Source organism: Eublepharis macularius, chromosome 5 (genome assembly GCF_028583425.1).
Source record: "Eublepharis macularius isolate TG4126 chromosome 5, MPM_Emac_v1.0, whole genome shotgun sequence".
In the NCBI taxonomy this organism is placed as follows: domain Eukaryota; kingdom Metazoa; phylum Chordata; class Lepidosauria; order Squamata; family Eublepharidae; genus Eublepharis; species Eublepharis macularius.
The window spans coordinates 15,453,876-15,475,879 of NC_072794.1; the positions used below are offsets into that span (position 1 = coordinate 15,453,876).

Sequence of the window (22,004 nt, forward strand, 5' to 3'; positions counted from 1 at the left end):
CCCTCTCCTCCTTCCCCCCTCCTCTATATTTTGCCAGTTTCCTTCTGCCCTCCATGCATCTGACGAAGAGAAGGTGATTCTCGAAAAGCTTATGCTACAATAAAATTGGTTAGTCTTAAAGGTGCTACTGGACTCTTTCTGATTTTGCTACTACAGACTAACACGGCTAACTCCTCTGGATCTATGAGATTTTTAGCAATCCTTTTCGAGCTGTTCCAGCTTTGTTCAACTACAATAACAGGAAACTGGAGCATTATTAAGAATCAGAGACAAAGGAAAAATATATGACTAAAATCTCTGATGCACTAAACTCAAGTTTGAGTCATGTGCCACAGTGGTAGGAGGGAGCCCTCTCGACCGACGGTCAACGATGATGCTGTCACGTGGGCGTTATTGAGTGGCTCAGTTGGAGCACTGACGCGCAGCCCTGAGTCCGGCAGATCGTGCGGCCCACTCTTGAAAATGGTGGCCGCTCTTGCTTTAGACAATGTGCAATGCGGGCGAGCCAAATGGCACGTGCGCAACCCACCTCAAGCCCGATATTGTGGCCGTGAGTTCCGTAGGTTAAGCGTGCCTTGGCCGAACCCATTAATCTTCCCTCCCTCCTCTCTCTGTAGAGGCCCCGATCGAACGCTTGCGGCTTTGCTTTGCTTTCCTTTCCATTCATTCACCCGCTTGCCAGGAAAAGGTCAATGACCGGCAGTGAACTCGCTCCTACTAGCGTTCTAAAGGGGGCGTGGCTTGCAGTCGGCTGATGAATGGGGCGGGGAGGAAAGGAGGGATTAAAAAAAGCTTTTGCCTCATCCAAGATGGCGCCTTCAGCCTCACATGCCCGCCGTCCCGCTTTCAGAATCTGCCGGCGGAGGCTTGAGCCCGGCAACCAATAGCAGCTTTGTGGGCGGAGCCTTGGAGTAGCTTTTTGGTTTAGGAGAATGGGCGGGGTCCTGGGCGTCGGGGGCGTGGCCTGCCCCTCCCTGTCTTTATAAAGGTTCTCGCCGGCAGTTTCGGGCTACGGATTTTTTTTTTTTTGGCAACGTTCGCAGGTAAGGCTTTGAGGGTTTTTGCTATACAGCGCCGAGCATCTGCTGTGGAGCGAAAAGGAGGGAGGGAGCCCAAGATGCGCGTTTGCTAGGAGAGTTAAAATGAGCGTGCGGCTTGGAGGGTGTGTTTTGGAGGTTCCGTACAGCGCCTTGCACCTTTAAAAAAAAAGAAAAGCGGTGACTGGCTCGCAACAGGAAAGGGAGCGCGGGAAGAGAGATGCTGTGGGGATTTTTGTGCAGCGCCTGGCACTCTGAACACGCGGCGGGGGGAGAAACGATTATGGCTTTGCACGTGCAATGGGAAAACAGACTATCCTTCTCCCTGTTCGAAATAAAACTATATATTAAGGCTGTGCGGTTGAAAGGGTTAATGCCTGGGGACTGGTCTGTCCAGCGCCTTGCACCTTGGCGGAAGCGAAATAGGCTTTGGCGGCAATTGGTGGTGATGGAAAACGTGAAGGCTACATGTGGGGGAGAGCCCGCAGCGTTGCCAGCCGTGGTTTTGAGAAATCCCTGGAGATTTGGGGGGTTCACCTTGGGGAGGACACAGTTTGGGGCTGGGGGGTCTTCATCAGGACGTGGTGCCGTAGAATCTGTATTCTAAAGTAGCCGTTTTCTCCAGGACGACTCATCTATGTTGCCTGGAAATGAGTTGTATTTCCAGGGGAGCACCAGCTACCACCTGGAGGTTGGCAACCTTATGCTTTCACTTGTCTCCCTGCCAGCCCCCCCCCCTCCACAGCATGAGTAAGGGGATACCTTGATAATAGATGTGTAGTGTGTGTGTGGGGGGGGTGTCTTCATATCTTCTTGCCCTCAAGGCTTCAGATAGCAGCTTCGCTTCTCTACTGGGCATCCTTCTAAAAATATGTCTGGGGTTCGCCTGAGATTTAGGGATCTAATACTGAAAATGTGGCTGAAATATCACAGAAGCATAACTCTGGTGATTCCTTGTTCTGTGGATATGCCTTGCTGGTTTGCGAAACCATTGTCTGGAGGTAGTACAATCCTAGCAGATCCCGAAGGTATGTGTATACCTTTGCTTTTTATCTTTTCTGTTTCCCTGTGGACTAGAAAATAGTCCAACATTTCCCTTCTCTTCTATGTTGTGTCCTAAAGCAGGCTAGCATATTTGAGGAGGCTTGCGGATAAGGGTGATATTCATGGCTGACCCTTGAGTTTTAAAAAAAAACCTAAGTCATGTGGCAATGAGTTTTTGATTATTTTTTTTTTACTTTCTAGAATGCCACCATCTTGAGTTGGAGTGATTGGTAACCCAGGGGGTGTACCAGGTCTATCCACACACACCCCCAATCTTTTCTCCCACCCCTGGTTTGATCGCAACAATTTGATTTACAACGGGTAGCATCCTTCCCTTTTTTAAAATCCTGATTCGGATTTTTAAAAAAGGGTACTACAGTAAGAGCTGCAACTCGTTTTGACGCTTGTGTCTCTTCTCATGTGCAACCCCCCCCCCCCCCCAATAATTTTTGTGTTGGAGGCTAAATTCATTTGCTTTTCAGGGCTGCAATTTCTGTTGTTCTTGGGCAGGACTCTCAGGGGCTTAAAATGGGTTTAAATCCTCTAGAGTAGACATGGCCTAGAAAAGGCAAAGCCTTCCTTCACAAGCTTTGCATTGTTCCATTTTATGGACAACACACAAAACTAATGAAATTCTTATATGTTACAAGCAATTTTGTTTCAGTGTCATGAAATGACCCGCAAAACCATCGCTCCCCCCCCCGCCAGAAAAAAATTTGGAAGCCGTAAATTGCGTAGGTGAACAGAACCAATCCTACCTTTCCTTTTTTTCACCAACTTTGGTATATTTTATTTTAAAATAACCCTTTCCCTGAGCCTAAGGAGATCAGTAGCAAAGAATGTCAATGATATCTAAAACAACATTTTAAAAAAATATTAGAAGCCTTTATGTAAATATGAGCTCTCATCATTCATCAAAATGTACTTGAATTGCCCCCTTGCATAGAGCATGCCAAATCTTTCTTCATTTCTAGGTTGTTACTTTTAATAAGTCAAAGAGATTGCTGTGGGGGCAGTCTGTGGGGGAGCTGGATGAATGTCTAAGGCAAGTTATCCTTTTATTTTCAGGTGGATCACTCCATGTTGGTCTGTAGTAGAAGAGCAAGATTCGGGTCCAGAAGCACCTTGAAGACCAACTAGATTTCCAGGGTATTAGTTTTCAAGAGTCAACGCTTACTTCATCCGACAAAGGGAGCTCTTACTCTCGAAAGTTCATACCCTGGAAATCTAGTTGGTCTTTAAGATACTACTGGGCCCATATTTTGCTCTTATCTGTTCATGCAAGTGAGAATGCTTACACCCCAGGGTGCATTAAAAAGGACAATGTGCTCATTTTTATATTGCAAAGGTGTCCTTCAAAAGCATCCAGAGAATTCATGTTGGAGGAGGAACAAATATCCTTTTTTCCCCTCTCCTCTAGTCAGCGGTGAAATCTCTATGCATCTTCTTCCCATGTTTGGTTTCAATGGGCTTAGACTGGAATAAGTCTGAATAGGATGCACTGTTGACTGGGGTACAGTTCTTGCCATAAATTCTCAGTATCTAATGGGGGAAGCATGTGTGTCTTGTCTCCCCTCCCACACACACAGGCTACACTCAGGCGCATGATGCAACATGATGTATTGGTCCATGCGCAGCACCTGTTCACACTGAGAGGGAAGGGTTTGGAGTAAGCTGATACGTTCTCATAACTTATTGAGGAAATGATTCGGTGGTTAAACAGCTTCTTTTATTTTTTTGCACTGGTCTGTTTCTTTTTTAAAAAAAAATACTCCTCTGGTTCCTGGTCTGCCACTTCCTGATGCAAATGTTCCACGCCACAGTTTTTTCATGTGTGGAGACATAAATGTGTTAAAAAATCAGCAATGTCTAGAATGAATGAATGAATGATCTTGGCAAGCAGACCTCCCAAGGAGTTCATTGTCTTCCATCGTTGGGCAGTTTAGTGGATTTTGGTCACAAGAGTCTGTAGTGCATTGATGGCAGGATGTGAACTCGGGTCTGTTGTTATGAAGATAAAATAGGGAAGATAGTATAAACCACTTTGGGTCCCCACTGGGGAAACAATCAGGGTATAAATTATGTACAAAATAATCAGGCAGGTTCCCGCCATTGAAGAAACCTCAAAATTGTGAAAAAGAAGACAAACTAGTGGATAGAGGTTTGGGTGTGAATTGGGAAGTTTGTGTACTCTTTAAAGATAACTGTTCTGGATGCTGACTTGATGCTTCTATTAAGGTCCCATTATAATATACCGGTTTTTTTTTTCCAAGTTGGAAACAGCCTCAGATGGCAGTTAGTACATGGGGCGTGAGTATTTACAGATGTTATAGATGGTTACCTCTCAACGAGGGATGTTTGATTACTTCTCATTATAGTATGTTTGAGGCTTCTATTATGGTTGGTTGCATCTCATTTAGAAATATTGGCTTCAGTGCAATGAGATACCACGATATGATAAGTTTGGAATACTTTTTTTTGGTACCCCATGATGGAAAGGATACCTGAAAGATATTCACAGCCGCAGGTAGCAAGATGCAAAACAGAACGACATAATGGGCAGTTAAACCAACAAACCAGTATATCTATCAAGGCTTGAGAGTGCTTGAAAACTGAGGTGGGGGATAGCAATTCATTGTGAATCTTCTTTTTGTGGAGATAAGTTTCCCTTACATAGCTGTGTTGGTCTGCAGTAGTAGAGCAAGATCCTATACAATTTTAATCTAGTTGTCTTTAAGCTGCTATCGGACTGGATCTTGCTCTTCATTTTGTGGATTATAGAGAGGCAGATGCTGATATAATGAACTGAAGCTGTCACTCCAACCGCCCTGCTTTTCTGCATGGGGAGGAGAAATAAACAGGCTGTGTTGACAGTCAGGAGGAGATTCTCTGTTGTGAGTACAGCCTGGAGTAGGTGAATGTGCTCTAGTAACCCCATGAGCGTCTGGAGACCATCCTCGTATGACGATGCGGGATGATGGGATGATGACTCAGAGCCCTGCTATTGGCTGAAACGGCTTGGATGATCCTGCAGATGAAAGCCCTGCGGCAGGTGTGCAATTAAGCAACCGGAACGTTCAAAGCAGCAGCTAGAATTAAAAACAAAAAGCGACAGCTGGGCTGGCCTGGGCGGCCAGGATTCCGAGGAAGCGGCAGCAGCAGCTGCTGGTCTAGTGCTTTCTGGCTTTTATAGCTGTGTGTTCCTCTGTGACCATCTTTACTTGGGAGGAAGCCAATAAAATGAGTGGGATTCCTTTCGGAGGAAACATGGGTAGGGTTTGGTTGAGCAAACTCTCCACTGTGAAAATGCAGCGCTTTTTTTTTGTCCTGAGCCATTGATGCCTTTCTTACACTGTCAAGCCATGGGGCATCCTTAGAAAAAGGACAAACCTCAGGCAATCCTTTCTTTGGGCCCTATTGTAGTGATTCAGTATTTTTAGTGGCTAGTTGTTTTTACCCAGTCCGAGACGAATGGGGGGTGGGTGGGGGCGGGAATTTACAAAGGAGAGCAAAAATGCAAAGTATTTCAGAGCTGTCATTTGGCTTGCATCTTGTTGACAGCTTAGGAAAAAGATGTAAACTTGAAACAGAGCAGGAAAAAATTAGTGCGGAAGGAAGAGGAGCTCTGTCCTGGGGTGATCTGGGTAGGCAATGCACCCAGAACGCTCTTGAGAGGTGTTTTCCTGGTGTAAACAGAATATGTCTTCCTGTTGTGTCGAGCAAGTATGTCCCCCCTACCTAAACTTTTAAAACTCTCTTAAGAATAGAGACTAATTGGGGGGGTGGGGGGAAGCACTTTAAACAACTGTCTTGATGACCTCTAGTTAACAAAGTTGTATAAAACTATGCTGAACATTATACCCACTTTTAATGTCACTGTATATAAGAGCCCCGTGGCGCAGAGTGGTAAGCGGCAGTACTGCAGTCCAAGCTCTGCTCACGACCTGAGTTCAGTCCTGGCAGAAGCCGGGTTCAGATAGCCGGCTCAAGGTTGACTCAGCCTTCCATCCTTCCCAGGTCGGTAAAATGAGTACCCAATTTCCTGGGGGTAAAGACTGGGGAAGGCAACGGCAACCACCCCCTAACAAAAAGTCTGCCAAGAAAAACATCATGATGCGATGTCCCCCCCATGGGTCAGTAATGACTCGATGCTTGCACAGGGGACTACTTTTACCTAATGTCACTGTATAAATAGTTCCCTCTGTCAGAGATTGGAATGGTTTGTAGCATATCTAGCATACATATAAAGCACATATTTATATAATTTCTTTTTAAAAAGTCAATTGCTTTTAGGGATCGAGATGCTTCTCTTGCGCAGCATGACATTATTTACAGTGCAGTCCTAAGCAGAGTAACTTCAGTCTTAAGCCCATTGATTTCAATAGCCTTAGACTGGAGTAACTCTTCTTAGGATTGCACTCTGTTATTTAATTCCTTTATGCCCCACCTTTCTCTCAGTTGGAGACCCACAGTGCCTGACAGGTTAGATTATTGGTGCATTCACAATAAAAACCTAAACAGAGTTACTCCAGTCTAAGCCCATTGAAATCAGTGGGCTTAGACTGGAGTTACTCTGTTTAGGATTGCACTGTAAATAACGTCATGCTGTGCAGGAGAAGCATCATGAATAAAAGCAATTGATTTTTTAAAAGACAGTTATATAAATATGTGCTTTATATGTACATTAGGTACGCTACAAGTTGATGTTGGCTGTGGAAGCCTTTGGCTGTTGGCATGAGCTAGAACATTTATCTGAAGTCTCATGCTGAAGTTTGTATTTTTTTTTTTAAAGTCGAGACATTGTGGGCCAAAATAAACCATTTGTGCTGTCTGCAGAGGGCTGGCATATAAATATGACAATGTTTGCCTGAGGTTGCAGTAACCGTGGCCTTGCTGGGGTAGGTGGGAGAGACCTTTAGCCCGGTTGAGACATCTTCTTGCAAAACAGGTGATAAGAGGTTGGCAGAGGTAAGCTGCCCGTGGCTGTTCTCACAGCCCAGAGCTGCAGATGTGGACAGCTGATAGAAAACGACAGCATACATTTAGCAAGATAGCTTGGCAAACCTCACCACCTCATACCCATATGTCCCCCCCAAAAATTGGTTCTTTGTGCCTGCAATAGATCTATGTAGGATATACAAATAAAAATTTAAAAAATCCTTCATTCACTGAATAATTTTTATTTACAATACATTGCCAAATCCCATTAACAAAACACTTTTTTCATTTTGAACCAACTCTTCTAAAGAACAAAAAATAAAACCATCATTGCAATATAATAAAAGCATAATAATAAGTTATAATAATATACATTTTGGGGTTTATTGATGGAACTATTACTCAGTTCACACTCTGTCTTGAAAATTTACTAATTTCCATTATCCTATTTAATATAAAAGTGAGGCATAATTATATAAGTCTAACGGTATATTTAATTTATTCCTCCAAAATTTTAAGAAGATTCCAGCTGTCAAAAAAAAAGCTTTTTTAAACATACAGTCATCTCTTAATTGACCAAGTTTAGTACTTTTGGGGTCTTAAAGGAATTATAAACCCTGTAATGCAATATGTTTCTTTGAGAATCTTAGACAAAAATATTTAGACAAAAATATTTTCACCATTTGGGCAATGGCAAAACACAGGTATAGGATCTGCCACCTCTTCTCCACGTTTCCAGCATGCATGTTGGTTTGTATGATACATCTTATTTAATTTATACATATTGCTGTTGCAACAGAAGAGGAGAAAATAAATTTGGCAAGATGGTTGGACAAACATCGTCTCCTCACACCCATATTCCCCCTCCTCCACAAAAAAAACCTTGTTCTTTGTACCTGCAATAGACCTATGTAGGACATAAGAGTAAAAGCATTTTTTTAAAAAGCCTGAAGGAGATTTCGACTCACCTGGGGCGACTATGCACGTGGCAATTAAAAGTCTGAAATCTGCTATACTCAAAAGGAGGTATACAGGCCGCCAAAGCCCTGCCTAAATCTTTTTGGGAAATTCCACTTTCCTTCAGCGACCTTGGCACACTCGGCATCATTCTTCCTCCATTTTGTCTTTACAACAGCCCTGTGTGCTTAAACTAGGCTTTTAAAGTAGCTGTCCCAAGGTTACCCAGTGAGCTTCAGGACAGAATGATGTGGACCCCTCTGACATCCTAACCACTATACTCGTCTGTCTCCTGTCCTCCTCCCTCTCTAACATGTGATTTCATCAAGCAGTGCCCATAAGCATTCCGTCTGGTCTTGTGGTCTGGAAAAATGTTTAAAAGCTGATGTCAGGGTTTTCTGGGAGGAGGATGTTGAATTCTGCAAACAGTTGTTGGGGTTATGCGCTTGTATCAACTACTGAGCAAGCGCTGCCTTGCTTATATTCACAGGATGAGACAATTTTGCAAAGATTTGTCATTCTGGCTTCCTACCAAATGCAGGTTTCTCCCCCAGCCTCACCTCAGGCACTGGCTTAGACACGTCGGCATGACTTCTTAATCTTTAACCTGATACTGGGATAAGTCCAAGAACAATCAGCCCTCCTGAATGGAAAGTGGCAAGTGTCCATGGAAATTGTACACAAGGATGTGGTGCTGATAAAGCTTTGGGAGGGGCCAAACTCCAGCGATCACTGTGACTTTTTCGGTCAGCGAATCTTTCTGGCTATAATTTCTTTGTGGACATTTCTGAGTTCTGGGTGGCAGAGGGACGATAGCAGGCAAACAAGCTAGTTTTTAAAATGGGGTGGTGGTGATCTTGATGGGTGAAACATCATGAGGAGAAACTCTTATCTTTGGAGGTCATCTGCCTCAGTGTTGGATGCCGTGGTCCAATATAGAGGAGAGGTTTCTTTTGGGAAACTCAAATAGGGCAAGAAACAATATGTATGGCTGCTATCATTAGTGTAGATGCTGTATTAAGTGGGCCTGGTGATCGGATTCCTCTGAGCCAGCATTTGACAAATTCTGCTTGTGGAGTTGGATCTACCAGTAACTGAGCCTTGCCTACCAAGTGAAACTTCCATGTTCAGGTGCAGTCTATCTTTGAGAGGCCAGGTGATAGGAGATGGGGTGAGCCTTGCCATCATACCTTGCTTAAACGGTGCTTCCAGAACAAGAACTTGCTTGGATGCTGTTCAGGGAGCGGGGCAGGAAAGAATGCCCATCTAGATGCCCCTTTTGTGGCCTGATCCACCAAAGCAGTGCTTAAGGGCATGAAATATGTTTGGGTAAAGGGTTAGGGGTTGTGCTGTTGTTGTTGTTTTGAAATCACAGTGGCTATAGAATGTCACTCTTATTACTAGGAAGGATATAACCTAAAAATTCCTCTCTCTCTGCTAAATGATGTATGCCAGGGTGTTCCCACATGGGCACAGCTGGAAATTCTGTGGTTGCTTTAAGATTTCCCCTGTGAAATCCCCTTTATACCATTTGGGGACTTGAATATCACTGCAATGAGCAGAAATGGAAATTACTTGAATGAGTTGGCGAGGGGGAGGGGTGTGGGGTGATGGCCTCCCTCCAGTTGTAGGGCAGAAATAGCCGTGACAGCTGTTAGCAAACTTTCCCCCCCTCCTACTGAGAACGTGACCACAAACATCTGCCTAAACTCGAGAAATCGGCAAATGCATCTTCATATTTCCTGCAAGTGTTGAGTAAAGTGAGATTTTCCCTTTGAAAATAACATCATATTCAGACTGTCAGTTGCTAATAATACCAAGATGGGTTTGTTTGGTTCCAAACTACTGCTCCATTTTTTTTAAAAAAAGAAAAACTCCCAGACTCTCAAATAGTTGACTGAAGGATTAAGTTTTCCTTTGGTGTGTTTTGTGCAAATGGACCCATGCTTGCTATGAATGTGGTGTGGATTAGTCAATCCTTTCTAGAGAGGGGGTTCTTAATCGTCCTTGGCAAGGCTGATGGGGGACTGGCAGGTCCCTGCCCCAGAGAGCTTACACTTTAAATTTGGGAAGTGGGAGAGGCGTTTGGCAGGGTGAAACTGGCCAAGTTTGCATGCCAAGTCACTTGGATTTTCTTTTAATTGAGGTGACGGAACCGGGGGCTTGATGCATAAGGAAGTGGAGTTTAAGGAGGGGTCCAGAGGACAGAGGTGGCACCCCAGTTTAAGTTCAGGGAGGGAATTCCAGGTATGGCGAATGAGCCGTGGGGGCCTTTGCATGGCATCTGTTGGCAGTATCCCAGGAAGGACTTTTTATGCCTCAAGCAGCAGAAGATAATGAGACCTCTTAAACTTGTCTCCCATCTAAATTAATAATACTGTTTTTCTGTCTGCAGAATGGCAGCACCGGCTGTATTATCGAATTCCTCAGTTGAGATGCTGGAATCTTCCCTCCCGGAACTCAGCCAAGTTTCGCTCAATGATGTCTCAGTGACCGCTTCACCCAGGTTGGTTTTTTTTTTCTTTGCAGTCTCTCTACATGAGACACCTCGGCATGTGTTCATCAAGTGTAGGGAGATGCAATGTTAGCCAGGAAGAGTAGTTTAAAAAGACAGAGCCCAGGGAGATAACTCCTCAGAGGGTTTGTTAATTTCATCTTCCCTGCCCTGAAGTCTCTGTCAATTTCACCTCTCTAGTCTAAAACTGTGTGGAATCACCACCAGAGGGGTGTGAGAAAATGGGAATGGGCTGGAGCTGCCTTCCAGAGCCGGGCTTGGACCTGGAGAGGTTATAATAGGTTGAAGTTTCCCCTTCTGGCATTTCACGGCCCCTTCACACAGCTCCAGTGTATAGCAAAGCCTTTGCCCAGCCCTCAGCGCTGTCTTTTTAAACTACCCTTCCCAGCTAACATTGCATCTCTGAACACGTGTTCTTCACATCTTACCTTGCCAGATTGTTGTGAGGATAAGAATGAGGAGGGGTGAATTGCTTCTGTCTTACCCAGAGAGGCATGGGTTGCTTGTTTCTTAAGCAAGTCACTTGATGAAGAAAAGGCTGGGGGGAAAAAACTGAAGTTCAAGATGAGCTCTGCTAACTCAGGTCCAAAGTCCAGCAGCCTCTGCTGACGATGCCCAGCCAAATGTCCTTGGGAAACAAGTAGGGCTTGAAGTTCGGTCTGCTCCACATAGTTGATTCCCTCACCTGGTAGTCTGTGTCTGAACATGGAGGTCCTTCTGATCTCTGAACTTGTGTTAAAGTTTTCTGGAGCCTAATTGCTCTATCTGGTGACAGTCAGTTCCATAGGTTTAGTTAAACTTCATATGGCTTCGGTTAACTGAAGCCTGTTAATTGTGGTCTGTGCTCCATTTCTCCCCCTAAATACTAGCATAGTTGATTCCCTCACCTGGTAGTCTGTGTCTGTAGCTTCCACAGTCATGGCCGTCCTTGTGGTCGGCGTTTGAAATGGTCCCGAACCCATTTGAGGGAGAAAATTTAGGTTGTACCCCTTCTCCCATCCCCTAACTCTTTAGTTTTTAAGTAATACTGTATATCCTGGCTACCTAGTCCACAAAGGTCTCGTACAGGCAGCCATTTTAGTCTGTTGCAAAATAGCCTCATGGCACCTGAAAGACCACCAGTTATTCCAACGTAACTTTATGCTAGCATAAAATTGCTACGTTGAAATAAAGTTCCCTTGGTCTAAAGTGGCAAAAGATTCCTGCTGCTTCTTAGTTCTAAATGGACTCTTGATAGCAGCTTGAAGACAGGTGAAGACCATGCCATGTGACCAAAGTCCAAAACACAGCATCAAGTTGGGCTGGCTCATTCCGGACTTCTTTCAAAGGGCATGCTAGGCTGGAAGCTAGTTTTGGAGCTGGCTTCTGAAATCTTTTCCCCCAGGGGGCGGGGGGGGGTGTATGTGTAATTACCTATTTCAGTTTCAGGTGGATAGCTGTGGGCAATTTATCTCACTAAGTGAACTTTGCCTCACGAAACCTTATACCATGGAAAATTTTTGTTACCCTTAAGGTGCAACTGGACTTGAATTTTGTTCTAGCTATTTCAGTGGCATGCAAAACTTCTCTCTCCTCCAGTGTCTCATGGCAGGGCGGTCTTAAGTTCCATGTGTCAATTCTGGACAGTCAAGTTCATAGGGTAACTTCTGGCATTGCTTAATGGGCTGGAAGCAGTTTCTAAATGGCTTTTTGTTCTGGTCCAAACTGACAGTCCTTGGAAAACATCCAGCCTATGGAATGTGAAATGATCGAGGTTTTTTTCTGGTAAAAGAGGTGGTGGAACTCAGTGGGTTGCCCTTGGAGAAAATGGTCACATGGCCGGTGGCCCCGCCCCCTGATCTCCAGACAGAGGGGAGTTTAGATTGCCCTCCACACCGCCGAGCGGCGTGGAGGGCAATCTACACTCGCCTCTGTCTGGAGATCAGGGGGCGGGGCCACCAGCCACGTAACCATTTTCAAGAGGTTCCGGAACTCCGTTCCACCACGTTCCTGCTGGAAAAAAGCCCTGGAAATGATATACTTCAGATGCAAGAGAAAAACTAGTGTTTTCTTGTTGTGGGAATAAACCTGGCAGTTCTGTTGGCCCTTACCGGTCTGAGCTAGTGTCTTGCAAAATCATACCAACGTTTCCAGCTATTCCAGCTTCCTATTTCCTGTAGCAGTTGGCTAGAAGGCCGGTATTTCCTGCACTCAAAAAGTTAGCTTTGTTCCAATGAAGATCATTTTTTAAAAGCACCTCAGATGCTAAAGAATCGATGCCTTCTCCCACAAGCTCTTTAAAATTTTGTTTTGAACCGTGTTAAGCCTTGTTTTCCAAGTCAGCTTTTTTTCTTGGGCCAGTAGGCTCAGAAATGGTCCTGTCTCATTTCCTTCTGGACTCTTATTACAAAGGAATTCAAGGACGTCTTCCTTTTTGAAGCTTCAGGGGTCCTAGCTGACACTTGTTCAAGGGGCGAGCCGTGCTCCTTTTCCACAGCTGCTGAAGAAGGAGAATGTTTTGCCTTCCAAATTCCCCCAAGAAGTAGAAAACCTGAGTGTCTCTCTGCAAGTATCCTTGATGCCTGTAAGATACTAGTCCTCAAACGTTTTGATTTTCAGAATCTCTTTCAATGTAGTAAAATCATGGAGGGGTAGGTCCCTGAAAGGTAATTAGCTGTGATGGTGAAATGAATCCTGCCCCCCCCCCCCACACACACACTTTAGAGGCAGTATATCTCTTAATGTCACTTGCTGGGGAAGCAAGAAAAATCCTTAGTGTTCCTGTTTATAAGCTTTTCTGAGGCATTTGGTTGGTCACTCTGTGGGAGGGAAGGAGTAGGTTGGACCTCTTGTGTGATCTAGCAGGGTTCTTCTGATGTTGGCTGTATTGGGGGTTATTTATTAGTTGTTGTAGCAAAGTTGCACAGTCAGGAAAGCATGGAATCGTGTAGTGAAACGCTTTCCAAGCCAGTATATTGCAATTGATAAAACTTAATTTGATTGAAGCTGATTCACATTCACTTGCATTCTCGTAGTAGCAGAAGGAAACGTAGGAACCTAATCTAAAATGGCACTGTTCCCTATTACAAGTGTTCAGCTAATCTGGCAACACGTGAGTGAGAGTATGGGTGTGTCGCCGGCATGCTTGTACAGAGAACTTGGCAGAAAACGTCTTGCTTCTTGCAAGACCAGCAGGAGAGAGAAGAACAAAGCACAGAAAGAGGAGTCAGGTCGGAGTCAGATAAAAGCTTCCACAAATATACAGTATGTTTCTCACGTAAAAGGAAAAATAGTTCCCCCACCAGTGTCCAGGCATGTTGAGTTGCTTCTGTTTCAACAGACTGAACCCCTAGATATCGGCTGGAAATGTTGCAGAGGAAGCATGCTTGATTCAGCCGTTAGGTTGGCTGGGTGTTGCTGTCATCTTGCATGGATAGAGTGTATCTTAAAACATAACCTCTGGTCCCTTTATGATTGAGCTTTGTGGGAGGTGCTCAGGTGCAGCAGGCCAGTGAAGTGCCAGGGGAGTTTGGCTGCCCATTGCCAGTTCTGGGGAGTTTAAAGAAGGCCATTGGGGATGGCAAATAAACCCTAAACCACTCACATTTTTCAAGTGTCCCTGTTAAATCTTCAGCCCAATGGGCTGCTTGCAAACTGTGTGCTCTTAAGCTCTATTCTTTTACCACCACCCTACCTAAGACACAAGCCTTCTTTTCCAAGGGAGAGGAACTTGCCACAGGGGAATTACTCTTCAAACAGATTATAGGCTCTGGTTGCAGTGTCATTCATTTTGTCCCCAGCATGACTTCCTGCAAGAGCTGATGGGACTTTTAGTTGTTTTTTTTTTTAAAGCCCCGTGAATTGCATTGGAAGGCCCAGAACTATAACTCGTATCAACCCTGAGTAAGTTCTGGGCATGCATTTATTGGCAGGCTGCCAAAGTGACGGCCAGTGCCACAGTCGATGCAAATCTCCACCCAGACCACACCTTAGTACTACGCCTAGAGGGACAATCCAGTTTCCTTTGGAAACCAGATACCTTTCCTACCACAGCTCTGAAGGCAGGGTTGCTAATCTGTGCTCCACTCCATGATGCCATCAAATGCTTTTTCCAATTACAAAAGCATAAGCAACGTGCTTCTGGCAGGATGAGTGAGTTTTGGGATGATGCAAGAGCTTGGCAGGGAACATGTTGTGTTGACTTTGCAAGCTGTGACAAGAGGTTTGGTTCACGTTGACTGTTTCCCCTTTGCTCTGCCTTGGCTTGGAGTCAACTTGCCAACGAGATCTTGTGCCTGTCTTAACTCTGAAACTTGGTCTTGTATGATTGTGGTTAAGCGTTTTATTTAGTCCTGAAATCAGCTGTCAACCAGGATGTCAAAAGGAGGCTTTGAGGTGGGTTTGCATTAGCCTGGCGGGAGCGTTCCACCAGCCACAGGCCAATGGATTGAAGCAACTCCCAACTTCTCTGCGCATAAAGTGAGAATCCTCTTGTACGCACCTCCCAGCGATCGTATCAGCAAGCTCGATTCTGGCTAGACTGCCTCTGGACATGCAAATTCTGGGGCAAATGGCCACTAAGATGGCTCCAAGCACATTTGAGATAGGAAACCTTGGTAATACTCCTGCCCTACTCCCCTGCTATTTGATTCGAGGAGGGGCTGTGGCTCAGGACAGAACATCTGCTTGGCATGAAGAAGGTCGCAGGTTCAATCCCTGGCACTGCAGTTTAAAAGGACCAGGCAGTAGGTGATGCGAAAGACCTCCTCCGCCTGAGACCCTGGAGAGCCGATCTGAGTAGACAGTCCTGACCTTGATGGACCCGGGGTCTGATTCACTCTAAGGCAACTTCATGTGTGTGCCTAATACATTATTATGATATCCACATACCATACTGGCAAGCTCTGGATAGACTGCCTCTGAACACAAAGGTTTGCTTTAGCCATTGTGGCTAACAGACATGGGCCTGTCTGAACCCCTTTTGAAGCCACTGCTGCCCATGGCCAATGTAGCATCCTGTGGCAGTGAGTTCCACGGGTTACGGGAGGACGTATGCAGGGGGCTTGTGAAAAGGGTCTAGGGTGCGAGGCAAGCTTCAAATGAGCACCACCATTCTGTCTAGATTGGAGAATCTTAAAATGAGCTGGTGCTGCGTGAGGCTGCGAGGGCAGGGGTGTTATCTTCATGCACGTAACATCAAAGACTTGCCTCCAAAGCTCTATCGCCTTGCACCACATTGTGGGAGCAGTCTTACTCTGTGGAGTACGTTCCTTGGTGCTGGGAACTTGCCGCATCTTCCTCCAAGCCAAAAAGCACCCAGAGCTAGAGGAATGCAGTGCTGCGTAGCGGAGGCAACTCATGGAGGGTTGGACCTGGGGCCTTCTTCTGGCGAGGCAGGTCCTTTAATCGCTGGGATATGGCCCTCCGCCAAAAGTTCAGGCTGGGCTTTCAATCCTGCTAAGGCCAGATTTGCAGATAAGGACGCTCGGTGCCCTCGCCATGCACCTTTGTGTCACTTGCTGTTGGCAGCCGGCCTGGTACAACCCATGAAGGGTGAAATTCTTCCAGCCTCCTGACAACTGCTCAGGCATGACCATGGCTTGTGAAGACAAAAATTAACCCACAGACATTCTGTCCTACCTCAGGAGGGAGCGTATGCCATTGAACCATGAAGACTCTGTTCCTGAACTCTGCAGAAGGAACATATGTTTCTCATGAGTAAGCATCTTGAATATAGAAGGGCCTGTACGGTGGCAGGTCAGTGTATGCTGGAAGAGAAATAGAGGCAAACCTGGCCAAGGAGTTCTGGTTGTCTTGCCTCGGGCCAAGCGATTCAGGGATTGGAGCACAAGGTTTAAGGAGTTGTTCAATTTAGAGAAGAGGAGGGGGCATATAAAATTATACATGGAGTAGAACACTTTCTCCTTTTCCCATAATGCTAAAACTTGGGGGTCCCTATCCAATGGGCAGGAAATTCAGTATCGGCTTTGTTGCACCATTTGGAATTAACTTGTGGGACTCCCTGCCACAAGATGTAGTGATGAGACTTGGCCAGCTTTTAAATTCCTGGAGGAGAGGGCTGGCAGCCGCTGTTAGCCCTGACAGCTAAATGGAGCCTTCTTGCTCGGAGGCAGTCTACTTTGGCAGGGAACAGGCAGTGTAGCAGGGCAGAGTCTGTTGGCCCCCTACTGCTGATTCTGGCCTCTTAATTCAGGCATTGGCATAAACTCTCTTCAGGCTTTCTTAACCAGGATTTCGAGAATGTCTGAACAGAGCCACAGGCTCTTGATGTGGTTATTTTCTACTTTAGCAGCTTGTAGACTGCCAAGGAGTATTGATGGGGAGAATCAACGTCTTGTCTAGACTGTCAAAGCTGCTTTCTCTCTTTTTAAGGAAGAGAGGATTTTTTTTTTACTAAAGAACAGGACTTCTAAAATAGAACAGCAGACTCCCTTTCGGTAAGAGGAAATTAGAATTGCAGGGCTAGGGTTTGGTTTTGCTGGAAATATATTTTTAACAGGCTATGCAAGACTGCCACTTTTCCTTGGGTGGATTGAGGCCGTGTGCCGTGTTGGACCAAGGAGGGGTAGCAAGGGAGAAAGGGTAGTGATAAAATGGGAGCAGGAAGCTTAGGGGAATGGAGTTAAGAGGGGCACAGGTTGTGTAGGGAACATGACAGCAGAGATAGTGTGTGTGTGTGTGTTACGCCAAGGAAGACTTTCAAGGTGTGGAAGAGGAGTGCATGGAGGGAGGGCACTGTACGGAGGAGTGGAAACAGAGCAATATGATCAGAGCCAATGCTGTGGAATGGTTACAGGGTCAAACCAGGGCTTGGGAGAGCCAGGGTTAAACTACAGCTTGGGAGACTCAAATTCAAATCCCCACTGTGCCAGGGTTGTCCTTGGGCCGGTCGTTCTCACTCAGCCTAAGCTACCTCGCAGGGTGGTGGTTGGAAAGAACAGAATGGAGGAGGTGAGGATGACGTTGTAAAGCGGCTTCAAGTCCCCCTTGAGAAATGCGGGTTGTAAACATAAGTTTTGGACCAGCTGCGGTTCCCAAGGACTTTTCAAAGCCTCATAGATGGGTGAAAAAACCAGCCTACCCTGGAAGTTGGATGCCTCCAGGTAGAGCTGCAATGATTGTGCCAGGTCTGGTCTCCAGTGCTTATGGTTGTCAACTCCCAGTTGGAAAATTCCTGGAGATTTGGGAGGTGGAGCCTGGGCACGGAGGGGTTTGAGGAGAGGAGGTATTTAAGCAGGATATAATGCCAGCGAGTCTGCCTTCCAAAGCAGCGATTTCTTCCAGGGGAACTGCTTTCTGTGGTTTGGAGATGAGTTATTGTTCCTGGAGATCTCCAGGCTCCACCTGGAGGATGACAAACCTAATTGTACTTCTGGCCGCAGCTGCTAGCAAAGATGGGCCCAGAGGCAAGGCCAAAGATTGATTGTGAGCTCCGAGGAGGTGCAGTTCCATCTTGGATGGGCCAAACGCCAACTGCTGTCACCTCCAGGTTAATTTGGTGCGTCCAACCTCATTTTGAGCATGGCTTGGGCAAATCCACAGCCTCCCTCGACTGAAATCTCAGCTGTTGCTCTGCCTAAAAGAGGAATTTGGCTTGGCTGGCATCACTGGCCTTAATTTATGTTCTGAGAACAGGGCTTGCTGGAGGCACTGAGATTCCAAAACTGATACCGTGTTTTCGATGGAGGGTTCATGCGTGGCTTGTAAACTCAATACCTCTTCTGGCTTTGCTTGCTTGAATTTTTCCTTCAAAACCTTCTGTTAAGGAACAGAAGATTTAGGGTTGGTGGGGGTAGTCCATAACTGGATGGGCTGGCTGCATCTGGTTGGTCACTGGTGCAGTCTTAAACATGGCAAGCAATCATGCCGTAACGTTTTAAGTCTCGGTTGTGCAATATTTCTGTGTGTGCGTGGGGGTGCCGTAATCTGGTTGGTATAGTTTAATTAGGGAGGTGCGATTAATCCAGGCTAATGCTATCTGATTTACAAGTTATTTGCTTAATGGAGTAAGAAGAACAACTTATAGGATTGTGCATTCTAATGCAACAATGCTAGCTTATAACAGGGGACCTGTAATGAATTGACAGCGGGGTAGGGGGAGATAAACTTAGGGAAATCCCTTCCTAGCTCAAGTCTCCCCTTCAAGGATTCTCTTTAACTCTTGGGGGGGACAGTGCAGGCCAATTTCTTCTTCTTCCCTTCCTTTAATAGACTCTCAGTAGGCATGCTCAGTCATCACTAGTCCTTTTTTTGTCCATGTTTTGGCTAATTTACAGAGTCATCTTCTACCTACTTAGGGTGTCCTCCGAATATGCGCCAACCCTTGCCTAGTCTGTACTTTGTACCGCATTTGTTTGGAGTTTAAATTTTAATTTTATTAATAAGATTAAAAGCCCAGTAAAGGGGCAGAGAAATAGAGGGGGAAAAAGAAAACAACAAACAAAGAGAGAAAAAGAACAACAATTGAAAATAACAAAGAAAAATAATACGTTCCATTTTCCATTTTTCTCTACAACACCTATCATATTTTAACAAACATTATACTTTTAGTTTTAATATCTCCAAAATTTACCTTTTCAATACTGCCCCCCACTTCTATTTATTTTTCCCACATTTATCTTCTTAAAAATCAAAGCCACAGATCATTTTTCCTCATCTCACACAGAAAGTCAATAAGGGGCTTTCAGTTAACCATAAAAGTAGACAATGTTTTATTTCTAATCAGAGCTGTAAGTTTAGCCATCTCCGCTAACTCCGTCATTTTCACGATCCAGTCCTCGATTAAAGGCAATTGTACTTTTCCATTTTTGCACACACAAAAGCCTAGCCACCATATTGTACCGCATTTGTGATTGGCACCAACCACCTACTTGAATCATGATGACTATCTATTCTGCCCTCCTGTCCACAAAATGGAAGTTCAGGGCACGTTCCGACATTAAAACCAAACTGTTGTGTTGCTTTAAGTGGCCCTCTCCTGAGGTTTCTTCTCACTTGTATCAACCAGCTGTCTGCTGTTCGAAAGTAGACCCAGCAAAGATCTTCTTAAAAGGTAGCATACCAAGTATGGGTCAGGGGACAGGTTTCTTTTGCAAGGGAGTTGTGGAGTCATGGCCGTTCATAGAAGGCCTTCTGCTTACTCTAAGTATTTTGGGGCGCATGAAGGACCTCTGGTCTCAGTCCCCAGGCAGGTCTAAAGAGGAGGAACTGATCCTTGAAGTGCACAGGAGCATATTAATGGTTTTTTTGGCCACGCTTTGCCAAAGATGCAGTTGCCGTTCTGTAAACATTCTAGAAGAATGTAGAAAATGTGATTTTAAAAAAAGAATTACTTTGCATTGAACAAGCCATGCCCTGTGCTTCATGTTGTCTGATGTCAGCCCTAGAATGCCTTATATTCTGTTTCAGCCTTTCTTCAACTCTGCATTGGATTCTTGCTAATGCTCATTGTAAACTTGTATTTATTCTCTCTATGGCACTATTTATGGAAATGTCCTTGATATGGACTGTACTAATCTCACGCTAGGTAATCTGCTTTGAGTTTCAGTGAGAAAGGTGAACAATAAATAAATAAATAAATCCAAGGCAGTACAGAAATGGCAGATATCGGTTTCATAAGAAGTAATCCGTTGGATTAGGACTAGAGAGAGTTGTGTTTGAATTTCCTTTGAGCCCTCAACTTTTCTTGGTGGGTGTAAGGCAATAAATGGTTCATAAATATGGAAGTGGGATAAAGACTATTTATATCCCTGTGAGTTCCTTGGAGGTAGTAAGGAATCAAACCCAGTTTACGTTTAATATTCTTTTGCCCTAATGGGTGCTAAATAATTTCTAGCAAAATAATTTTGAATGTAAATCAACTTTCTGAAATACATTTCAAGGACACGTCATACCCATATTGGATTTGCTTTGACATGCACCATTTCTGAAAACTCCACATATAGTTAGGTGGAATAATCCTCTCCAATGAATATCCTACAGGGAGATCTTGGTTCTATTTGTAATATGGAATCAACATTTACTGACATTGGTCAGTGTTATTGCCAATAAACAATGTATGCTTTCTTTCTTGTAGCTCTCCTTTGCTAGTAAAATTTGCTAGTACAAACACTCTGCTGAAAATAGCGCAAACAGATTTTTCAGTTTCCCTAAATCGTACAGCTTGCACATTTATTTATTTCAGTTAGTTCCTTTATGTTTTCGTGAATGCCATTTATTATCTGAATTTCAACAAGAGATTTAATATTCTCAGATTAATAAGAATAACATAATATTCTATTTATGTACCTCTGGACAACTTAATGCCAACTCAGAGTGGTGCAAAGTATTGTTATTATCTTCACAACAATCACCCTGTGAGGTGGGTGGGACTGAGAAAGCTGTGACTGACCCAAAGTCACCCAGCTGGCTTAAAGCGGAGGAGTGGGGAATCAAACCCAGTTCTCTAGATTAGAGTCCTGCCATTCTTAACCACTACACCAAACTGGCTGTGACAGCTCAACTTGCTAATGATAAACTTTCATATCATACATGGGTACCTGTCTTGCAAACTGGGTATGACTTTGTCCTGTGTTTATGATGACCAAAGTGTCCAAATCGGCACAAAAAAGCCTGTTTGGCAGGGGCAGATGTAAATTTAACTGTGCGCTGTGAAACTCCCGTTCCAAGCATGGATAGGGCTTAATTCTGCAGCAGAGAGTGGGTTTATGCAGAGAAGTATAGCAAGGGGTTGTGCAGGACCTGATGGTAATGGGACAGGAAAAGCACCAGACATACCTCCTCCAGGAGTGTACCATAATCTTCTATATTAGTGAGACACCTCTTTCTAAGCCTTGCCTGTGGCACATTTAGAAACCTGCCAGAGCGTTGCGGGGGTATCAAATTGGGAAACGGGCTGGGCTTTGTTGTATTCTTTTAAGAAGCTTACGGTGCTGCCTTTGGACCTTCTGGGACCCTTGATGCGGCTAGCAAATCAGATTAAAATGCACAACAGCAAATTCAAAATCCATATAAACCAAAAGGCCCGTAAGAAGAACTTGGTGGGAGGACTTCCGGTTTGGGATTCATGGAGGTCTAACGCAGCTCCATTTGCGGAGCTGACCGGATTGCCGTTTTAACCGGCCGGAGGGGTGAAAATAACCCGCGGCCGACTGCTCTCAGGTGGGGAGCAGGCAAAGAACGCTCAAGACCCTAGGGTGAGTTAGATCTCGGACGAGGGGGGGCTCTACCCAAGGAGTCTCCCCCCCGATCCTTGAGGTCCCACCTTGCGACGGGTCGGCTATAATCTCTGCGGCAATTTTGGGGCCAATTCGGCTGGCATAAGACCTACATACCCAAGCTTCGATCGGGGAGGGAAGTCGAGAGGAGAATTTAAGATCGAAACAGCGATTACAACCCGAGAAAGCTGGAGAGAAGGTAAAGATCGCTATCTCTTGAAACGGGACAGATTGACAAAAACAGAGAGGAAAGAAAGTAGACTTTTAAACTGCAACAGACTAGCGAAAAGGAGGTGA

At 45.0% G+C, this 22,004-nt stretch overlaps 1 protein-coding gene across 2 annotated transcripts in view; it reads left to right on the forward strand.

Annotated features, from left to right (window-relative positions):
* Window positions 1–1,026: 1,026 nt before the first annotated feature.
* Window positions 1,027–22,004, forward strand: part of ACSBG2 (acyl-CoA synthetase bubblegum family member 2) — a 47,482-nt gene continuing 26,504 nt past the window's right edge. For both annotated transcript variants that reach the window (XM_054980897.1, XM_054980898.1), the window contains exons 1-2: window positions 1,027–1,043; window positions 10,372–10,482. In XM_054980897.1, the coding sequence (XP_054836872.1) occupies window positions 10,373–10,482 (110 nt within the window). In that variant the 5' untranslated portion in view covers window positions 1,027–1,043; window position 10,372. The remainder of the gene's footprint in view (window positions 1,044–10,371; window positions 10,483–22,004) is intronic.